The 21,140-nt window shown below is 36.1% G+C and overlaps 1 protein-coding gene across 4 annotated transcripts in view; it reads left to right on the top strand.

The window, feature by feature from the left end:
* Positions 1-11,196, top strand: part of LMO3 (LIM domain only 3) — a 54,884-nt gene extending 43,688 nt beyond the window's left edge. For 3 of the 4 annotated variants that reach the window (XM_036252470.1, XM_036252471.1, XM_036252469.1), the window contains 2 exons: positions 598-723; positions 10,318-10,642. In XM_036252470.1, coding sequence (XP_036108363.1) covers positions 598-723; positions 10,318-10,423 — 232 coding nt within the window. In that variant the 3' untranslated portion in view covers positions 10,424-10,642. Of the gene's footprint in view, positions 1-597; positions 724-10,317 lie in introns of all 4 variants that reach the window. The other variant, XM_036252468.1, reaches the window with a different exon arrangement.
* The last annotated feature ends 9,944 nt before the right edge of the window (positions 11,197-21,140 follow it).

The following is a 21,140-nucleotide window of genomic DNA, read 5'->3' as shown; positions in this document are numbered from 1 at the left end:
ATGTTTCCACTTCTGATCTAGCTCTGTATAGTTTACGGCCTCATTTACTTTAATGTGCTACCTGAATAACATAATCATAGCTATAACTATGGTATAGGGCCATAAGGTGCATGGGCCTGTAATGTTTTTTGACTATTTAAATGGCTTGTTCATAAATGGTCCTTTAATAATAATAGCAAACCATTTAGTAACTAGGTGACAAAAATAGTGAGTCATTCAAATGGGTTTTTTTTCCCAACTAAAATGTTTAATATGTGGCGTTAAGATCAAAGTTCCATTGCTTTTATATTTACTCCATATTCTAACAAGTCCATGTTTGCTATGAATCCACTCCTGTTGACTTCTGTTTGTGTGAGCTCGGCAATGTATTTGTCTTTTCCTTTTATTCTCCAACAGGATGTGATTTTCATCAAGAAAGGTCAACTGAGTCTGTACCACCAAAGAATACTTCTGTATAGACCTAGGAGAAAACTTGCTTGAGTACATCATAAGGCATTGTGTGTTGATAGCTGTACAAAGTGTATTAGCGTCTTCTCTAGTCACTATCTCAGATTTTCCTGTAAGAGTTTGAGAAAAAAAAAATGGTTATTGTTCTAGGCTCTTTGGTGTGACGGGAAACTGTGCCGCCTGCAGTAAGCTCATCCCTGCCTTTGAGATGGTGATGCGCGCCAAGGACAACGTTTACCACCTGGACTGCTTCGCCTGTCAGCTTTGCAATCAGAGGTATGCAGACTTCTCTCTGTCTCCTGAAAAAGTGCTAGAACTCCCTTTTCTGGCTATGCATCTAACAGATGGGAATTATATTTACACAGTTTACTTACAGCAATTAATATCAGCATTTTTATTTTCTGCAAACATTCGTTCAGTGCCAGGAACACACCACGGAGGAGAAAGGTCTTAAAGCCACATGGTCTTAAAACGCATCCTATAGCAGGTCGTGATAGGAGATGAAAACACTTCTGTCAGCTTGTAGTCTTAGTTTTCATTCTCTGCTTTGTTGTTCTTCTGGCTTTTCCAAAGTCAATTTCAAATATCTTTACTTTTTCGAACTACTCCTATGAACAAACACATTTGCACTGAGACAGGAATTTGTTCGTATTTATAGTGGCCCTACCTCTTCATTTCTTATCTTGAATTTTAACTGCATTTTATATGTATTTTTTAAGTTGCTTCAAGTCTCTTTGGGAACAAGGCCAGAGATAGCTAATAATTAAACAATCATCAGCAATGAAGAGGCAACATTGAAGAGTAGTGTTACGCAGTGAACCTAGAAACCTAACTTGTGGTCTCAACTTTGCTGCTAGCAATATGTATGACCATAAGCCCAAAATATTAGCTCTCTGGACCTCAGTTTTCTCTTTAATAACACAGGGGAGTGGGATTAGTCAATCACAGAGAATTCTTTCATCTCTGAGTCTTATGACATCATCCCATTTTTCTTTATTGAAAGTTATAACTCTTATTTCCAGTGGGAACTATATACTACTGGTACCTGTTTTATGTGACAAATGCAGACGATATCAGAATATTAAAATGTACATATCATTAAAGGTGTATTTCAAACATTAGCACACTCGATGGGTTTCCATGAAAATAAATCCCGTGTGAGCGTGAAAACACCTGCACATAGTATATAATGAGAAAATATTAGTGGTGTCAAATTTTCAGTTACTGTAATTTGCTCTATTTTACTGTTCAGCGCAGCATCTTAGGAGGCCCTATCGAGTAGTAGAAAGAATATGATGTCACAGTGAGGACTGGATTCAAGTTCAGCCCAACCGTAAAGCAGCGTGTGGTTCTTACAAATTAGAATTAGAAATTAGGAAATAGAATAATCGGTTCTCAAAAACTAGTTCTTTTACCTTGATGTTTATAACTTACTTTTACCAAATAATATTTCACTAACTTGGTTTTTACACAACATATATATATATCTCATTAATATTTCCTGCTAAATTGATATTCAGAATGTGACTTAGTATACTTTGCCATATATAATTTATCCAGGAAATAATTCAAGAAGTCATCTCACAACATCTTGCGTCTTCACAATAAATGCCTGAAATCAACACAGTTTAATTCAGTCTATGGTGACATTTAATCAAAAATAATTGGCAAATGCACATGTAGTTTATTGTATGCAAGGATATGAATAAACAAACACAGTTAAAAAAATACAGACATTTATATTCACGTGTACATGTATGCATATATATTAGTAGTAAATTTAAAATACTTCTGTTCACTTGTCACATTGATTCACTAATAGCATCCACTAACAATATGGTTACCTTCATGCAGTAATAACATTTACTGCTCTTCTACTAATAAAAGGTTACGCAGTCATAGTAGAAAATTTAGAAAATTCAAAGGGATGAAGAATAACATTGTCTCATATCTCACTATTCTCTCACTATTTTAAGAGAAAATATTTTAATATGTTGGTGTGTAGCCAGCTGTACAATTTTTCATACATATTTACAAGTGATGTATAGCATATATTTTATATTATAGGCACATTTGAGCAGGTTAAAGGAAAGTAACCAGGAAGAATCCTAATGTTTAATATTTGGCTTTGTCATTTAATACAGTGTGCCTTGTTACCTGTCCTTAAAAATTCCTTTAAGATACTTTAAGCTTTCTTGTGTTCAGTTTTATGGATAGAGCTTCATATAATAAATCATCAGATGTTTAGATTGTTTCTTAAAATGTTTATATTATAAATATTATAATATAATATGGACTTCATGAACAAACAAAACTATAGTCTGGGTCAGGATAAATTCACAGGAGCAAAAATTAATTAGGTAAAGTATATAACAATTTAAAGGCTCATGTTATATATTGCAAAATTCTCCAGAAAAGTTATACCAACTATTCTCACACCAGAAATGTAAAAACGATGCATTCCATCACATTCACTCTAACATTAGGAATTATTTTGGAAAAAAACCTTGTTACTTAAGGGATGAAAGATGATATCTCGTTATAATTCTAATTAGCATTCATTTGCTTACTAGTGGCCCTTTGCTATTTCTTTTTTTTTAGGGAACTGCCTGTTTATGCCCTTCATCCATTTTTCTATTAGGGCAGGCTTACTCGTTTTATTCATGTTCTACACAGAAAATTAAAACATCATTCAAGTGCTAAACCCATGCTAAATTCTATTATGATGCAAAGTAATTGTAGGTTGTTGATGCTATTTACAAATCGTATCTTATTTTATTTCACCATTGAAATAAAAAGTTGCACTCACAATTAAGTCTGCCTCCTTAGTAGAATTCAGTCAAGTAAGACAAACACTCCTAAATTTTGACTCTAAAACTGCTCACATTCTTATGGCTGCAAAATACTATTCTAGTATCATTATTAAAGCACCTAATATATTTCTGTGTTCGCTTCATTTATTACATGCCATAATGGGACTGCATATATCCAGTTCTGGTTATGCACAATTAGCACTTAGTTATTGTCTTGTCACTTCAACCCCAACAAGACAAACTTCTTCAATGCAGGAAGTCAGCTTATCTTCATCAGCCAAGCAAAGCAGATACATTGTGTTCCTCTCAATACAAAAACTTTTCAATATAAGAGATTCTGCTTTTACTTTGACATTTCTTTAGGAAGTCCCCTTCAATAAAGCCATATGCCAACGAGCCTAGACTTTCAGTAGTATTGCACCTTTTCAAGTGAAACTCAAGGCATATAAGGAATTTATAGGCACTTCCCCTTAAGCAAACTTTACTGACATCTGAAATTGTGGTATTATCCATGCTTGTGAATTTCATTCAGCATTCATTTTCAATCAAAATATTTTTAAAGCAAAATAGCTCTGACTGTTTAAAAAATTTAGCAATAATGACCTTTTGGAATTGGTTATCTCTTGGACACACTCTCTCTGTCCCTTTTGCAGGGGTATGACTAAAAATGTCCAGTCCTGAATTAAAAATCTAAAAGCTTCTCTATTTTGTTTTTTTTAATAATTAAAAAAAAATTATTTTCTTTATTGATCTTAGAGAGAGAGGCAGGGAGAGAGAGAGAGAGAGAGAGAGAGAGAGAGAGAGAAACATCACTTGACCACCTCCTGCATGCCCCCCACTGGGCATTTGGCCCATAACCTGGGCATGTGTCCTGATGGGGAATCAAACCCATGACTTCCTGGTGCATGGGTGGACACTCAACCACTGAGCCACACCGGCTGGGTGGAAAGCTTCTCTATTTTGAAAGGAAATCAAAAGAAGCTTATTTGGGGTGTCTTGTATAATAACTTGAATCTTATTCAGAATTGGAAAATTCTGTGTAATAGTTAATTTCTGAAAGGTGAATAAGCCTTTCCCCCTTAGAAAATTCTATAAAACTAAATGATGGTTTTATAAGAAAAGTAAAAGACATGCTTGTTTGTAATAAAATTGCCTCAAATATGTACAATTGTATAACATTTCAATTTTCTTTCATTAAAAGTAAAAGCTTTGTGCTTGGCTCTGTAGGGCCAGAGGGAAGTAAAATCGAGTTCTTCTTTTAAAGGTATTCAGAGCTAGAGGAGAGATGGGACCTCAGAGACCCACAGGATAGTGTGATTGATGCTAAACAGATTCATCCCAATGGAAAAGAGTCCATCCTGGAAGTCTTAGGGACACATCACAGGCTGATGTGCTGGGTTTCATAAACCACCTCCCTAAGACTGGTTGGGACATAGGAAATATGTCTGGTGGGGAAGCAGAGCAGGTGAGGAAGCCAAGAAGCAGTAAGGAAAGAAATTCCCAGACAGCTGGAAGAGCATGAAAGGCATGAGGGTGTGAAAGCATCTAATATGTTTAGGAAATAAAAAGTAGCTCAGTGTGGCCCAGCTGGTGTGGACTACTGGTTGTGCGTGGACCCATGCACCAAGAGGTCACCAGTTTGATTCCTGGTCAGGACACATGCCCAGGTTGTAGGCCAAATCCCCAGTGTGGGGCATGCAGGAGGTGGCCAATCGATGTTCTCTCTCATCGATGTTTCTATCTCTCTCTCCCTTACACTCTCTAAAAAAAAAAAAATCAATAAAAGAAAAAAAATATTTTAAAAAGTAGCTCATTGTGCTCAGAGACTAGATAAGGAGTTTGTAGGATGGAAATGGGGAATAGGGTGAGGAGCGCGAGATACAATTGTAAAGGTAGAGAGTTAGTGATTGAAAGTCAAAATGAATACAAATTTAAATTACTGCACCTAAAATACCTTTGATATTCAAAGCTATTTGACCCCAGAATAAGTCTATCTTCACCTATATTTAATGACCACCCACCTCAAGCGATAGTACAATGTTTGTGAGTGTTCAGAAGAAATAAAGCTCGTGGTTCTTTATCTCAGCACTACTGTCCACATTGGGGAACCTGGCACACACTCATGAGAACATTTGAAACGCCAAAGTAAATGAATGACATACTAATAAATAAGTGCTTTGGGAAAGGTCAGAATGAGTTGATCCAGGAACACTGATGGAAGGAATGGAAACTAAAGGATGTTTAGAATCTAGGTTGGATGATAAAAAGGAAGAAACATCCCTGGCTAGGTAACATTGTAAGCAAAGATGAAAAACTTGTCATTGGCAAATAATGAAAACACATTCTTTTCTTCTACTTTATAGATGTGAAAACTTATTTTCAGAGGTGTTAAGGAACTTCCCAGAGGTGTGAATGTATTCTGTGTATTTACATAGCTTAAAATTAGTGCGACTTAGATGAAAATGCACATCCATGTGATTCCACATTCTGAGCCTGTTTTGGTGTTTTGTTTTGTTTTGTTTTGTTTATCATTATATTGCATTATTCAGACATTTTATTATTGCTTTTGCTATTAATAATAGGTAATCTTTGTATGGGGGCCTATTCAATATATCAAGCATAATATTAGACACTTTATTATATCTTTCCTTTATATTGAATTTATTGTGGTGACACTGACTAACAAAATTATACAGGATTCAGGTGCACAGTTCCACAACACATCATCTGTACACTGTATTGTGTGTTCACCCCAAGTCAAGTCTCCTTCCGTCACCATGTATCCCCCCTATATCCTCTTCCACCTCCTCCCTCTCCCCATCCCCACCCCTGGCAGTCACCACACTGTTGTCCGTGCCCATGAGTTTTCTCTCTTTTTTGCTCAATTCATCCACCATCCCTCACCCCTCAAAGCTCTCCAATGGCTGTTAGACTACTCTTTATCTATGAGTCTGTTTAACATGTACTAATTCATTTAATACTCAAAATAACCCATACGTAGGTATTATTACTGGACTCATTTTATAGACGAGGAAACTGAAGTACAAAGTAGTTAAGTAGCTAATCCAAGATGACACAGTTAGAAAATGGTGGACTCAAGATTTGAACCTGGTAGTCTGGTTTTAATCTCTGGACCCAGCAGGTATGAGGGCTGTGGCAAGAGGGGACTTTTATTTTCTGACGACATGGACATAAACATGATTCGATACAGTTGTGCTACAGAAAGGTGGACTTTGAACACTTTCCAGCAGGACTCGGGGTGTGTGTAGTGTAACTTGGTGCATAAGAGATTGTCATGAATGAAATGTGAAATGACAAGTGGGCTGTCACTGGGAGAATGACAGTGAATGTGTGCCCACTTCTGCAGCGATGGGGCAGTGAGTATAACCTGCACCTCTTACTGAAAGCAAAGTTCAGTATCAAAATCTTCATCTTTCAGAAACTGAGGTTGCTAAATAGGAAAGCAGAGACATTGGACATAGGGATTGGATTCCCCCTCTTTTTAAAGCGCTGTGGAAATGGAAATTAATTATAATTGACAGTCACTGCCCCGAGGGAAGTAAGATGACTAAGTTAGCATCTTCATTTCTTAGAAAGGATATTACATGTGGAGGCTTCTTAGCAGAGGCTTTTGATAACCTGCTCAAAAGTACTCTAGGCCCCATGTTTTATAGGGATGATTTATCAATTATACTTATTTTCTGTGCTTGTCAACTGTATAGGCCCACATGGATTCAACTAGAATCACTCCAAAATATCTAGAAATTAAATCTGTTATTAATTCCAGAACATCACGATTAGATGGTTTGAAAATCTATTTAGGCATCTTTTTATTCTGTAATTTTTTTAAATGAAAGAAAAATTAATTGAACTGACTCTATCACAAGTAATGATTACATTACAAAAAAAAAGAGATTATCAGTTTATTTTCAGGAATTTTTGTCTACTTATTAATATACTAACAGTATTCTCTGGCCATCAGTACTTTTAAAATACTTTTTCTTCAAGTGCCTAATCTCACAAGGAGCTGGTTGTATAGCATTGGAAATGAGCCTGCTTTACAAAGTCACAGTTATGGGATCACTTTGTTAAGTGTCTAATGTCTGCATTGCTGTTTCATCTCTTCATGTTTATATATATGAAACATTTTAAAGGAGGACACCACCAATTTTAATTGCATCCCAACCATAATGTGCCCTTAACCATCGCTTTGCAGGCCGTACTGTTTGAGTCGTGTGTGTAATTGTGACATTCCTCACCCATGCTCTGTTTCATCATGACCTTTAAGTATAAATTGAAATGCACGTAAAATGTACTTTACCCAGTTGACAATGTATTAGTAACAAAATATTCAGGTAGGACTATTTCAGATGAATTTCATTTATATTACCAACATCTCATTGTAGAGTAGGCCTTTTTAAGTTACAAAAAGAAATAATCAGAACACACAAAAATCTATATAACTCTGTAGCCTCATGCTTTACTGCCTCCAGGTAAAAGCATGAGCCTTGAATCCAGAGAAACCTGATTCCATTCTTCCTGTACCATGTACATCCTAGCTGCGAAACGTTGGGCAGGTATTTAAATTTGGGAGGGAGCCTCAGGTTTTTCATCTGAAGAAAAGCAATGAAAATATCTGTGATCTGGGTTGGATGAAAAGAATCATCTGATCACATATATACATGCTTAGCCTTAGCACATGTTAAGTACTTTATGAAAGGTGGCTATTTTCATAACTGACATTTGAGCCATTAAGGTAAGGCTTTACGTATTTCATTTCTACTCTTTACCACAAACTTACAAAAGCGAGTGATATCACAGGTAAGAAACATTGGAGATTCATTTTAATATCATAAGTGCAAAATTGAGATTGAACCCTTTTTGTTGCTGTATTTCTTGTTACAACATCCCTAATAATCCAGTGCTGTAGCTGTTTACTCAGATGACTAACTCAGGAAACGTATGAAGTGTACCTTATACATGGCATTGGGTAGCTGATAGCGGCAGGACGGACCCCCAGGCTCTTGGTTCATGCTTTTTCTCACTGTAATGACCCTGAGTTTATGAATCTACAGATAAAAATTATCTAAATTTCAAGGCCTCTGAAGGTAAAAGTGATGTGATATGACATTCCAAAAAACAAACAAACAAACATGTTATACTTGACAGTGAATAGAATTTGGGGGATTGTTACAAATTATGTTGAAAAATTAAAACAAAATTTCAGACAATATGAAGTTGCAAGAATATTTGCAGTTTAGTTCATTTCTAGGGAAAAAAAAGATTCAGTAATATCAGCTGGAGTACGAGTGTTTTATTGAATTTATTTTTTATATATTTTATTATAAGTGTCTTAGTTCAAATTAATTTAAATAGTAATAAAAATAGAAAATTTTAAGCAGTAATGACATATATTCTTCATGCTGTTTTATATAATCTCAAAAATGTTAAGTATTTCAATTGGCTATTAGGCCTGTCCTTTTCCTCAGTGTCTTAGTAATCAGGATAATCTAAAAAAAAACGGTTTATTCCAACACTACTTTTTAAGCACAATATTTAAACTTTACAGTTTGCAACCAATAAAAAGATGCACTTCAATTCCAAACATGAATGTTCATTGTATCCACTGGCCTTGACCACAAACAACTCCAGGATTTCAAGATCAGCACATAGTCTGTACTTTCAATCAACATCATCAGCAGGCAGTAATCCCGAGGAAAAAAAGTAAATGCCACAAATAAACAGAGCAATCTTCTTTAAGAGGAAAGCTAATTCTTTTCAATCTACTTTTTTTATTACACCATTTTCCCCTCTATCTACTTAAGCTAGAATAAGGATAAATTTCCAAAGCTACCCAGTTGGAAAATAAATAGGTTCACTGTTTGTCTAGCATTCCAATCTTTGCAAATGTAAATCAGTCCAACTGCTCCTCATTTAAACTTTCAACTTCACAAAACATTCAAGGGTGGCTTTCACTACACAATTTAATCTATCCACTAAGATTTCTGCTTGAACATCATTCCAAATTGACTATCTGATAAAGAGAGACCACTATCAAAGGTCAGTGAGGTCAACTTTTATAATTACAAATAGTTTTACTGGGTCAACTCTACTAGGCACTGCTGTTTGAAGGTTAAATTGTTACAATTAAAAGTATATACAGATTTCCTCAGAGTTACTTTATTGTTAAATGTACCGGAAACGGCACAAGCATTTGTTTCTGACCTTAATTGTGTCCAAAGTGTCACCACTGGGAAATTATACAAAAAGAGCACTTATTTTGTTTTATGGAATAAAAAATAATTAGCTACTGGGTACTAGTTTATTTATCACATCCATATTAAGAATTTTGTTCAGGTTATGCCCTTTGGTTTAATTGAAATTGCTCCAAGAAATGACATTTACTATTTTATAGTTGATAAACTTGCCACAAAGGAATATGGTCCAGCATCAAAGTCTGGTGCATAACAACATTGACTTCAGGATGATCGCTTCCAAATTACTAGAATTTAATCACATGTTAATAACAGAGAGCAAAGGGAAGCTTTAAATGGAAAACTTTAAAATCGACTTTTTTTTAAATTGTTTGATTCATTATAATGCCTTTTATTTTATTTTTTTGGTAAACTGGATAAATGGCCTATCATGAAATCTTCCACAATCATTGCAGTGAAATATTATCATTTGTTCTTATTTTACTGAACGTATATATAGATCAATTATTTTTTTTCTTTTTAATGTGGCAAAATAAAAATAAAATCACCTTTGCTGCCCTATGTGTTTTCCTTGATATTCCTATGATTTTTTTAAAAAATATATATGTATATATACATATACATATGTGTGTGTGTGTGTGTGTGTGTGTGTGTATATATATAGTAGGATTTCAAAGTTGTGTGCATTGTTTTAGTGTTGACAATAAAGGCAACTTTCTAAGCTAAGCTTCCAATTTCAGGGAATTATCATGTGAAAGCATTATTAGGAAAAGAAAACTTCAAATCTATAGCTCTGAGTGAAATGGTCTAACACGTTTTATTTTTTTTTTAAATATTTTCAGATTTTGTGTTGGAGACAAATTTTTCCTAAAGAATAACATGATCCTTTGCCAGACGGACTACGAGGAAGGTTTAATGAAAGAAGGTTATGCACCCCAGGTTCGCTGATCTATCAACATCACCCCATTAAGAATACAAAGCACTACATTCTTTTATCTTTTTTGCTCCACATGTATATAAGAATTGACACAGGAACCTACTGAATAGCGTAGATATAGGAAAGCAGGATGGATATACGAAATAAAAGGGGGACTGCATCTGTATGTAGTGAAATTGCCCCAGTTCAGAGTTGAATGTTTATTATTAAAGAAAAAAGTAATGTACATATTGCTGGATTTTTTGCTTGCTATTCGTTTTTGTGTCACTTGGCATGAGATGTTTATTTTGGACTATTGTATATAATGTATTGTAATATTTGAAGCACAAATGTAATACAGTTTTATTGTGTTACCATTTGTGTTCTGTTTGCTTCTTTGTATTGTTGCATTTAGTACAATCAGTGTTTAAACTTACTGTATATTTATGCTTTCTGTATCTACCAGCTATTTTAAATGAGCTGTAACTTTCTAGTAAAAAAATTGAAGAGCAAATCTCACTAATATACACATATAGATAAAGCAAGTCTATCAACATTAAAAAGACTAAAAAATAAAGACACACACAAAGCGTTTTAAGCAACATCCACTATTATGGCCATTATGATTTAGTCTATCCGTGTTCTCATTATAACCCCCTATTTTCAGGGGGTTAAGATCAGCTTTAAAAAAATGCATAAAATTTTCATCTTAAAGCACTTTCATTTTATACCAACGTGAAAAGTGCCACTTTTAGAATAACTTTTAAGCTTAACAGTTATCCTTTTAATATCCTTTGTGTGTGTGTGTGCGTGTGTGTTACGTGTACACGCGTGCGTGCGTGCGTGCTCTTTACCTATATTACAGCTTTGTTGTTTGTTTGTTTGTTTGTTTGTTTTTTCCAGCCATTCACCCCTTATGTGAACTAGTGCCTTTGGGTATCATGTAAATTTTTTCCAAAGGGTTACTTTAAAAAAGTGTTACCACAATTGTGAGATAATTTAAATATGATTAATTAAATTTCTTGTACAAATTTTGCCCAGATCTCTCCACAAGAGCTAAGTGTTTAATGACTTTATGGCTTGATAGATTTCTGGCACTAAAAGGATTTGAATGTGAATCTACTGAAATCATGATAATGCACATTGAAGCTATGAAGATATTTGAGTAGTGAGGTTACTTTTGAACGAGCAACATAGTGCTCATCTTCTAGAAGAGAAAAAAAAAGGGATTGATAAAAAGCTGAGAACTGGTGATTATATATTTTTCTGTATTTCCCTGCCACTTATTTTAATGTTTAGAAGTGAACACTTTAAAGTTTGATATGTCTTACTCTTACTTTCTTTAATTACCCATTCAGAATACATCACATTTAAGCTGAAATCTGTCATTCCACTTTTTAAAGGTAAAATATTTCTTTACCTACATGATAGCTGATAAAGAAGAAAACTTTCTAGAAACAGAAATTATGGAGATTGACTATTTAAATTACAATTTAAGAAATAAAAATGAGTCTATAATCCCCTCTTCTGGGTTGCTCACACTTTGCTTCTGTTTCCTGTAATAAAACTACATTTTAAGAATTTAATCCCATGCAGGCACAATGAAGCCTATTTTTAGTAGAGCAAATTTAGTGCTGTGGTCTTTCTTTTTTCTTGATCGCTTGTATAGGAAACAAATTTCCCGGTGTTATTTGCATAAATATTTTGTCCTGTCAATATATGTATTGCAAATGAAAATTAAGTGTGATACCTGAATTCTTGGTTTGGGGCCAAAATATTAAGCTGCAAATAATGCTGGTGTGGATTTTGAGTTGTTTTAAAAACAAAGCTTTATTATGGACATGCATGTGAATCTGGATATTGCCTCTAATTTTTAAGAAAATGATTCTGTGAAAGTGAATGATATGTATTTTTACAGATGCTTCATGGTTAAGAGTGTTCAAGTCACGTGTCCCCCAAATTCGAGGTACACCAAAAAAATAAAAAATAAAAAGAATTTCAAACATTAGCTATTTGGGGCCCATAATTATACCTATTATTTTAGCCCTACAGCCTTACATTTGTTTCCTGAAAAGACTTGCATAGCCAAAGCCAAAAACAGCAAAACAAAACCGAATGGAACGAATGGGTGCAGGGGAAATAGCGAGAAATGGCTTTCATAGCTTTGCAGCCCTGCTAGTCCCCATTAAGAGTTGCTTAACATTCATGTGAATGCACAGTTTTAATTGTCAGTATCTTTTCCAAATGATCTTTTAAATATTTCAATGTTTTTGCATAGATTCAGATCAATATGTCAAAATACCTGTAAACTGGGAACAAAACTGTTCAACTATCCTTGGCACCCAAAGACCAAACAGCCTTTTAGTTTGCATAATCCTTTGGGAGTTCATTCTTATGCTTTTCCTACAAACAAAATCACCTAGATTAAAGATTAAGGCCTTAATCTCCTTAAATTATCTTTAATCTCTATGAATCTGTGAAGTGACAGAAATAGGCCATTTTATAACTAATTGCCCATAAATAGTAGCATTTTTGACCTGAAGTACTAAGCTAATTGTCTTGACTATTCAAAGTCCCTGAACTGTTGTCAACTTTCCTCTTTGTGTTGTGTAGCCCTGATGTCACTTAGCTTGTTATCTGATGCCTGCAGTAGGACACCTCCAATGGAGCTTTGATTTCTCAAGCAGGGGAAGCGCCCTTCCTAACACGCGTCCCATGTAGGCTGCCTCTGATGAAGGCCCAGGCACCTCCAGTCCTCCAGAATGCTGGCTGAGTTTAAAGGCTGACCTGTGTTTGTAATTTCACTTTCATCTTGCTTAATAAATATCTGCTGGATTCTTTCATTCATTTTTTATACTTGGATTTATGTTTTTAATAAAAGGGGTATTACACTATTTTACTGCTCTTAATTGGCAAACTTCTAGATGCTCTCTAGAAAGTATACATGGAGTTCATGAACAAGGAAAAATGTGTAAGGACATTTGCTTTTAAAAGGTAAATCACAAGCATAAACAAAGTAGCTCAAATGCTTCCTCCAAACATTATATTTAAGATCTCTGCTCTAGGTAGTTTACTGCTATTTACTTTTGTGGGGAAAATAAAGCTGTCAAAAATGAAGGTAGCAATTACCTGGTATCATTTTGCACATACGTACACATTTTAAGTGATCTTTCTGAAAGCGACTGTGTTGTCAGACTAAATTTCCGATTTCCTCTTTTCTGCACAGTGAATTAAAGCAAAAAACTCAACTAAATCCTGCATTTACAGGGAAGAGATGATGTACCCTTCCTGAAACAGGCCTCTGAAAATTATATCTGGAGTAAAACATACCACATACAAGTGGTTTCCTTTTAACTGTCGCGTTAGACAAACCACCCTCCGAACAGTCACTTAAACAGTTTCATAGAGATCATGTAGTCCTAACACGCTTAGTGTTCACTCCAGTAAGTTGCGAAAACAGTCTGCATGTTTCCTGTCATAGGCCATTAGCACAGAATACAGTTTTAGCAAAAGCCCTCTGATGATTACTTTTTTTAAAAAACACCATTATAGATATCTCTTACATGAAATTTTACTGCAATTTAAGATAACAGAATGCCAAGCTTTAACAGAGCCATGATTTCAGTGAACATTAATTGAGAACCTACTATGTGCCAGGCCTGGCCCCGAGCATTCAGCCTCCTGATGGGCAGGCTTAGGACGCTTCAGACCTCAGGTGACTTGAAGGTATCTTTGCACTGGTTTGGACTCATCTCAACCCACTGATAATGAGCACACAAAAGCAAATACGATCTACCTATTCAGCTTGTCATTGCTATGAAAAGCCCAGAAAATATCTCAAGTAATCAATGTGTTCAGAGAATTATCTCACACAAATTGCTCATTAACTCAATAGCACATAATAAAAAAGAACATCAATTAATTAATGAGTCACTCTCAGATCACTCTGATTACAATAGAGCTTGGTTGAAACAGCAGTTACAAATGGAGCTGCCTCTTTCTTCATTGTTTGCAGTTGGTCCATTATTTGGCTGAAACCAGTGTCATATTTAACACGTGCCTGTAGGTAATTGTGTGATTAGTATCATAAATGCAGAATTCAGAAAGTCGACTTCTTAAAAGACCTTAGAAATGGTCAGAAAAATTTTTTAAGAATTCTCATTTTTATGATAGCTTCATTTGAAGCCAAGCTATTACAAGGGTATTATCTATCTACCTGGTATATTTCTGTGACCAGTGAGATGACAAGACCTCAGTTCTTGTCTTCTTGAAGGAAAGATCTCAGGCAAGAGACAAAGCACAGACAAGCAAGCAAGAGTTTATTGTCTGCAGCAAATGAATACTCGGGACCATGAAAGGAGGAAGGGTGTGGAAGAAGCAATAGCAGAGCCTAGGCAGGGCTGCCTTGGCTCATGGGGAAGTCAGAGAAAAAGGGGACTTGGAGACAGGGTCAGGCATTAGTGGGGGATAAGCTGCCAAAGCCCATTGCTCCCCTGGTTGCAAGTCCCCTGGGGTCCCTTAGAGGGGAGAAGGGGTAAGGGAATCGCATGGACATGCCCCCCTGGGGGAGAGCACTCACTGGGTCCTTTGTGTTGCGGGTATTTCTCTCTCTTACAGGTGGGAATCTCAGGGGAGGTCTCGGAGGAGGGTCTCAATAGAATATTCATCAGCTTCCCTGGTGGGCTCTTTCCTCCTGGTCTCCACTGATTGGTTGGAACCAGGGCAGGGGGTCATTAGTCAATGCAACTTGTCCTGGGGCAGCCAGGGCATCACTTGTCTGGTTTTGCTCTTTTTGTGGGCCTGGAGCTGAAATACAACTAAGGCCTAGCTGGTGTCTTTAGGGAGGAAAATTCAGGGGGTTTAAACCTCATAACCACTTATATGAAAGGTCATGAGTCCAAACTGCACGATCAGTGACATGCTAAGGGAGAAAAGGTTACCCTGGGGACAAGGTCCTGTCTTCCCCCTTGTCAGGCACCAGGGCTTTCTGTACCCATCCCATCGTCCTCTGCTCCTGTGTCACTGCATAGTACACTTCTACATTTATAATCAAGATGTAAGACTTTCACGTTGAACATTATAGGGATTAGTTGCTAAAACACAAAAATAAATTTTACAATGCTTCAGAATACACAATTTGATTTCAGTAACTTTTCACAAAAACTAAAATGGGCATGACCAATGTTGTAACATTTTGGTCCTCAGAAGGACATTTTCACTTCCAGTGGGCCCAGCTGGGGAGGGTGTGTGGGGATTGACAGCCATCAGGAGAAAGAGTAAAAGAAATACCAAATATTGCATACAAAGTCAGCAGCTAAACTTTCCCAGCTATCTTGGTAAATGCCATGCCAATAAGCTTATAGAATAATGATATCAGTTCCCTTAGGTAAGTCAGAAACATCTGTTGGTAACACATAGCAGGTGTTAACAATTACACATACTGAAAATTTTAAAAATGTTTTTAATTAAAAGAATTTTTGTCTTCTGAAAAGGAAAATATGTTAAATTCAAAGATGCTCCTGTTTTGAGTGTGCAGAGCACGTAATGCACAAAATTGTAAAGCCCAAATCATCTTGGATCAACTAGGTTTCGTGTTCGGTTCAGATCAAGGCAATCAAAAGTGAGTTAGAATTCATTGCACCGTTTACACAACCGGTATTCTGAGCTGAAGAGCTGAATGCTCATGAAATTTGTATAGCAGAGCTGATTACAGAATATTTTGGATTTATTAGCCAGGTGGTTGCTGTTAACTATACCAAATTTAATGGACACAGTACAAAGAAAAATGGAAGCAAGAGACATTCAGATAATAGAGGATCCAAATCTTTCTTAACCCCGCAGAAGACTTTAAATCGCCTAAAATAACACAGTCCATTTGTAACATGTAACATTATCATATGACCTATCTTCAATAGCTTTTAATAACAGCTAACATTTACTGAACACTTACCATATATCAGACAGTTTTCCATGCCCATGTAATTTCCACAACACCCTTGTAACATAGGTATTATTACCCTATATTTTAGATTTTAAATAAAAGCAGAGAGGTTATTTAACTTGCCCTAGGTCATACAGCTAGTAAACAGTAGACCTGAGATTTAAACATAGGCTTTCTGGCTCTAAGGTGTGACCACTGTTAGAGTGTCAACATCATCATCATCATCATTATTATATCACTGTTATTATTTTCTAGCTAAAAACTAGAAGTTACCTGTGCTTGAGCAAAAATCCCAAATGTTTTAGAATGAATCTAATCTTTAATGATGAAAATTGTGAATGAGAGTGATAATAATTTCTTAGATACAATCTACTTAGAAGCTCTGTTTTTTAACCACACCATGAAGGAATTTATTTGAGCCTGCAAAGCCAGGATACCAAGAATAGAGGATCCCTGGTCTGAATAGCAGCGTCAAGAACAAGAGACAGTCAGAATAGACTAAAGTAACTCTGGTAGAAAGCTGCGATTTTCTATATCAGAAAGAACATGCTGTGGTGAAGTCAGGCTAGACTAGCCTCAGAAGTCAAGATACAATTAGTATGTTACCTGTCTTTGATATTTTATAACGTACTTCCATTAGATGAGATGAGAACACACTGAAGGGCAGCATAGCAATCTGGTCTAAAATACACGAGCTACGTTAAGATGCTGGGTCCAGGTCAGCCGCCAAACAACTAAGGAACTCTTTCTTTCGTCTCAGAATGATCGTGGTAAAGCGATAGTGGGCAAAGCAGCTATCCTTAATGTAGACCAGAGCAAAATTCGATCCATTACATTCTCATTTTACCAAAGAATCTCCAAAACATTCCCCCCTCTCCTGCTTGGCCGGCTTGCTGCCATCACCACAGCTACGACCACACATGGGGGGTCTTTTAACCCTGAACATCCCAGATTAAGTGGGAGCGGGAACTCCCCCCACACAAGAGCCTTCTGGGAAATCGAGCCTAGAGCCACGACGATCACTGAAGAACGAGGTCAAATTGGGTTGCATGTTGGTCCTCAACCTACAAGGCACGGAGAAGCCCTTCACCTAAATTTTAGGTATATAATAGCTTAGGTTAATGACAGCATGACTCACTAAAAAATACCCCTAACAACATCCAGTCTTTCACAGCTCAAGTTGGGTAGAGCTGCTAGTTTATCGAAAAGTTGACTTTGACCTATTATCCCTGTGTTCTTCTTAGAGCATCCTTGATTTAGCGTGAGTAGTAGCAAGGGCGAGGAGAAAACACAGAAACCACATTTGAGACAGTTCTTGGTACACAAGAAAAAAAAAAAAGCTGGGAGAAAATATGAAATAAAATATTACCTGGGCCCTGGCCGGTTTGGCTCAGCTATTGGAGCGTCGGCCTGAGGACCAGAGAGTCCCGGGTTCAGTTCCCGCTGGGGACACATACCAAAAAATAAAAAATAAAAGTTACCTGGGAAGAGCCAGGTAACTTTATGGGGGGGAGGGGGGGAGAATCACTGTGTACCTACCATGTGTATAGCACAAGATTAGGTATTTACATTTTTCATTTTGCCTGAGAGATTTGGTGCCTGAAATATAGGATACACTGTTATTTATTCTTTGTTTAATGCCCAATTTATTAACTATACAACTCTAACAAACGACGTCTCTCTAAACATTTGTACACTATTTAAACAGCTAATAAACCGAAACTTATAAATTTAATAAATCAGATACAATCATTTAAACATTGATTAGAATCTCAGCCAAATTTTTCTAAACATTTTAATAAAATCTCATCCACTACGCTTCAGGTACTTTAAAACCAGACAGAAATTTTCACAATGTCTAAATTTATTTAGGAAACACATCCAAAACACAAATTATTAATTTAAATTAATATTTTCATATTTTGCTTCATATTTTGCAGTTTATATTAACAGTAAGGAATTCCTTTTTAAAAATAGAAAATACTGTCTCAACTAGCCATGGTTGCAGGATCTGTGTTATTGACGGTATGAACTTCAGTTGGGGCATAAGAATAAACTACTCTGTACAAAAAGATTCAAACTTGAGTCAGGACACATGAATTTGGCCAGTGATTTAATAATCATGTGATTAATAATTTAATAATCAGTGATTTAATTCTCATTTTACCAAAGAAGAATCTCCAAACATTCCTCCCTCTCCTGCTTGGCCGGCTTGCTGCCATCACCACAGCTACGACCACACATGGGGGTCTTTTAACCCTGAACATCCCAGATTAAGTGGGAGCGGGAACTCCCCCCACACAAGAGCCTTCTGGGAAATCGAGCCTAGAGCCACGATTATTCAGTGGCTATATCAGTAGAACCTTTTTAAGTACAAGTCTTTCACAGAGGTTATAATTCCCCATAACTCAATGCTTTTCTCTCCAAATTGTTGTTAGTATTACTGTAAGCTTATATACACCATTAAATGTCCTATTATAAGCTATAGAATCATTTAGAGATTTTTATCTCCCAAGAAATAAGGAATTGAATCTATAATTAAATTTCCTATTAGGACAATTGACTAATCTTCTTTGTTGCACAAATTATTGGACTCTCTTTTGAACTGATTATAATGCAGTAGCACCTGTGTGGATTAGCACTTTGTGTTCTTGGTGTAATTTGACTTATAATTATGAACAGTTAATGTTCTCTATTTAGAAAATAGAGACAAATACAAATTGACACTGTATAAATAAGTATACATTCAGTAGAAGAAACAGAGTACATATATCATTATATTTACTTGTTTGTTTTATTTTTGTTTTTATTTTTCTTTTAACTCCCTATATCTATTTCTCCCACCCCATCCACAGCCTCTGGCAACTACCAATCTGTTCTCTGTATCTATGAGCTATTTGTTGGCTTGTTTTTTATTTCCACATGTAAGAGAGATCATAAGGTATTCATCTTTCTCTGTCTGAATTATTTCTCTTAGCATAATTCCCTAAGGTCTGACATGTTGTTGCAAATGGCAAGATTCCACTCCTTTTTTATGGCAAGATAATATTCTTCTGACTATATGCCACAATTTCTTTATCCATTCATTTATCCATGGGTACTTAGGTTGTTTTCATATCTTGGCTATTACAGATAATGTTACAATGAACATGGGGTGCATATATCTTTTCAAGTCAGTGTTTTATTTTTCTTCATATATACCCAGAATTGTAATTGCTGAATCATATGGTTGATTTAGCTTTATATTTTTGAGGAACCTCCACAGTGGCCTCACCAATTTGCATTCCAACCAACATGGCACAAGAGTTCCCTTTTCTCCACATTTTGCCAACATGTATTGTTGTCTGCTTGATAACAGCTATTTTAACAGGTGTAAGATGGCATCTCATTGTGGTTTTGACTTGCAAAATCCCTTATTATTAATAATGTTGGACATCTTTTCACGTACCTGTTGGCCACCTGTGCATATTCTTTGGAAAGTGTCTATTCAGATCTGCTGCCTATTTTAAAACACATTGTTTGTTTTGTTGCTATTGACAGGTATTAGTTTTTTTACATATATATTTTGGGTATTAGCACCTTAATTAGCTTTTATGTATTATAACTATTTTTTATGCTTTACATTAACTTTTTCCCTTTTAAGTACAGTTGTAGGCCCATGGCTTTCATAAACTCAAATGCATTGCAGGTAGATTTAGTAGTAGATTATATTTCAAGTAGTGTGTGTGTCTGTGTGTTTGTGTGTCTGTGTGTGTAATTCTTACTTTGTCAATCAAAAAGTTTGTTTTGTAAGACACTATCTTAGAAGCCCAGAAAGTCAAAATTCAGCTTTCCTGATGATGGGATATCAAAGAGTCAAAGGAAGACTTCGGGGGAACGTTCAGCTTTCCTGATATAGGGACCACGCCTTCTTCCTTTTTGTTTTCCTTCTTCTTGCCTACAATGCAATTGGGAGCTTGTGCTGGATCATCTAGCAAGGGTGGGGAACTTTTTACTACTAAGGGCCATTTGGATATTTTATCACATCATCGTGGGCCATACAAAATTATTGACTTAAAAATTAGCCTGCTATACTTGGTCAGGCTAATTCGGTGAGGCATGTGCTGTTCGCTGGTATTGATTTCTCGAGCCTCGTACGGACCACAGGCCACACATTCCCACTCTTGAAAGCATAGATGATTAAGGGGATGAGAAAGCAAACCTCAAGGAGCCTGGGCACTGGTGACATGGTGCCACCCTAGATGAGCAGATACAAGCAGACTTGAACTTCAGCAATGCAGCTTGCCTCTGGACATCTCCTCACGCCGGTTTGATCACCTCTTGCCACTGTGTTTAGGTTTCTATTACATGCAGTCAAAAGCAACCCCTAACTGGTGTAATTTGTTTGCAGAAACTTGAGGAATTTTATTGGTACATCATATGATTGCAGTCTTAACCTGATTGAGAAAATTCTGAATTTTGCACTGAGTTGATGAGAACCAACATTACGGTTTTATCTCAGCTCCTTCCTATCACAGGAGAACCCAGAATCCTCTAAAAAGAGAAGTAAGAAGGTAAAGTTTCTAGTGTGAGTCTTATTTTCTCTCTGATCTTACACAACCCCAAAACTCTACCCAGACTTTTCGATATAAAGTTAGCATTTCCATTAGAATATTACAATTTCTCTAATTTTACATATGGTCAGTGGGGAAGGCTGAGTTCTTATTAGACTGTCATAAAATAATACAGGCAGAAAGATGCAGGGAAATAGCAAAGGTATTTTCAAGTAATTAGAACTACAGACATATCAAAAAGAAAGCTATTGTGCA

The sequence above is a fragment of the Molossus molossus genome, unplaced genomic scaffold (genome assembly GCF_014108415.1).
Source record: "Molossus molossus isolate mMolMol1 unplaced genomic scaffold, mMolMol1.p scaffold_m16_p_10, whole genome shotgun sequence".
Classification (NCBI taxonomy): domain Eukaryota; kingdom Metazoa; phylum Chordata; class Mammalia; order Chiroptera; family Molossidae; genus Molossus; species Molossus molossus.
This window is presented reverse-complemented; position numbering and strand designations above follow the sequence as displayed.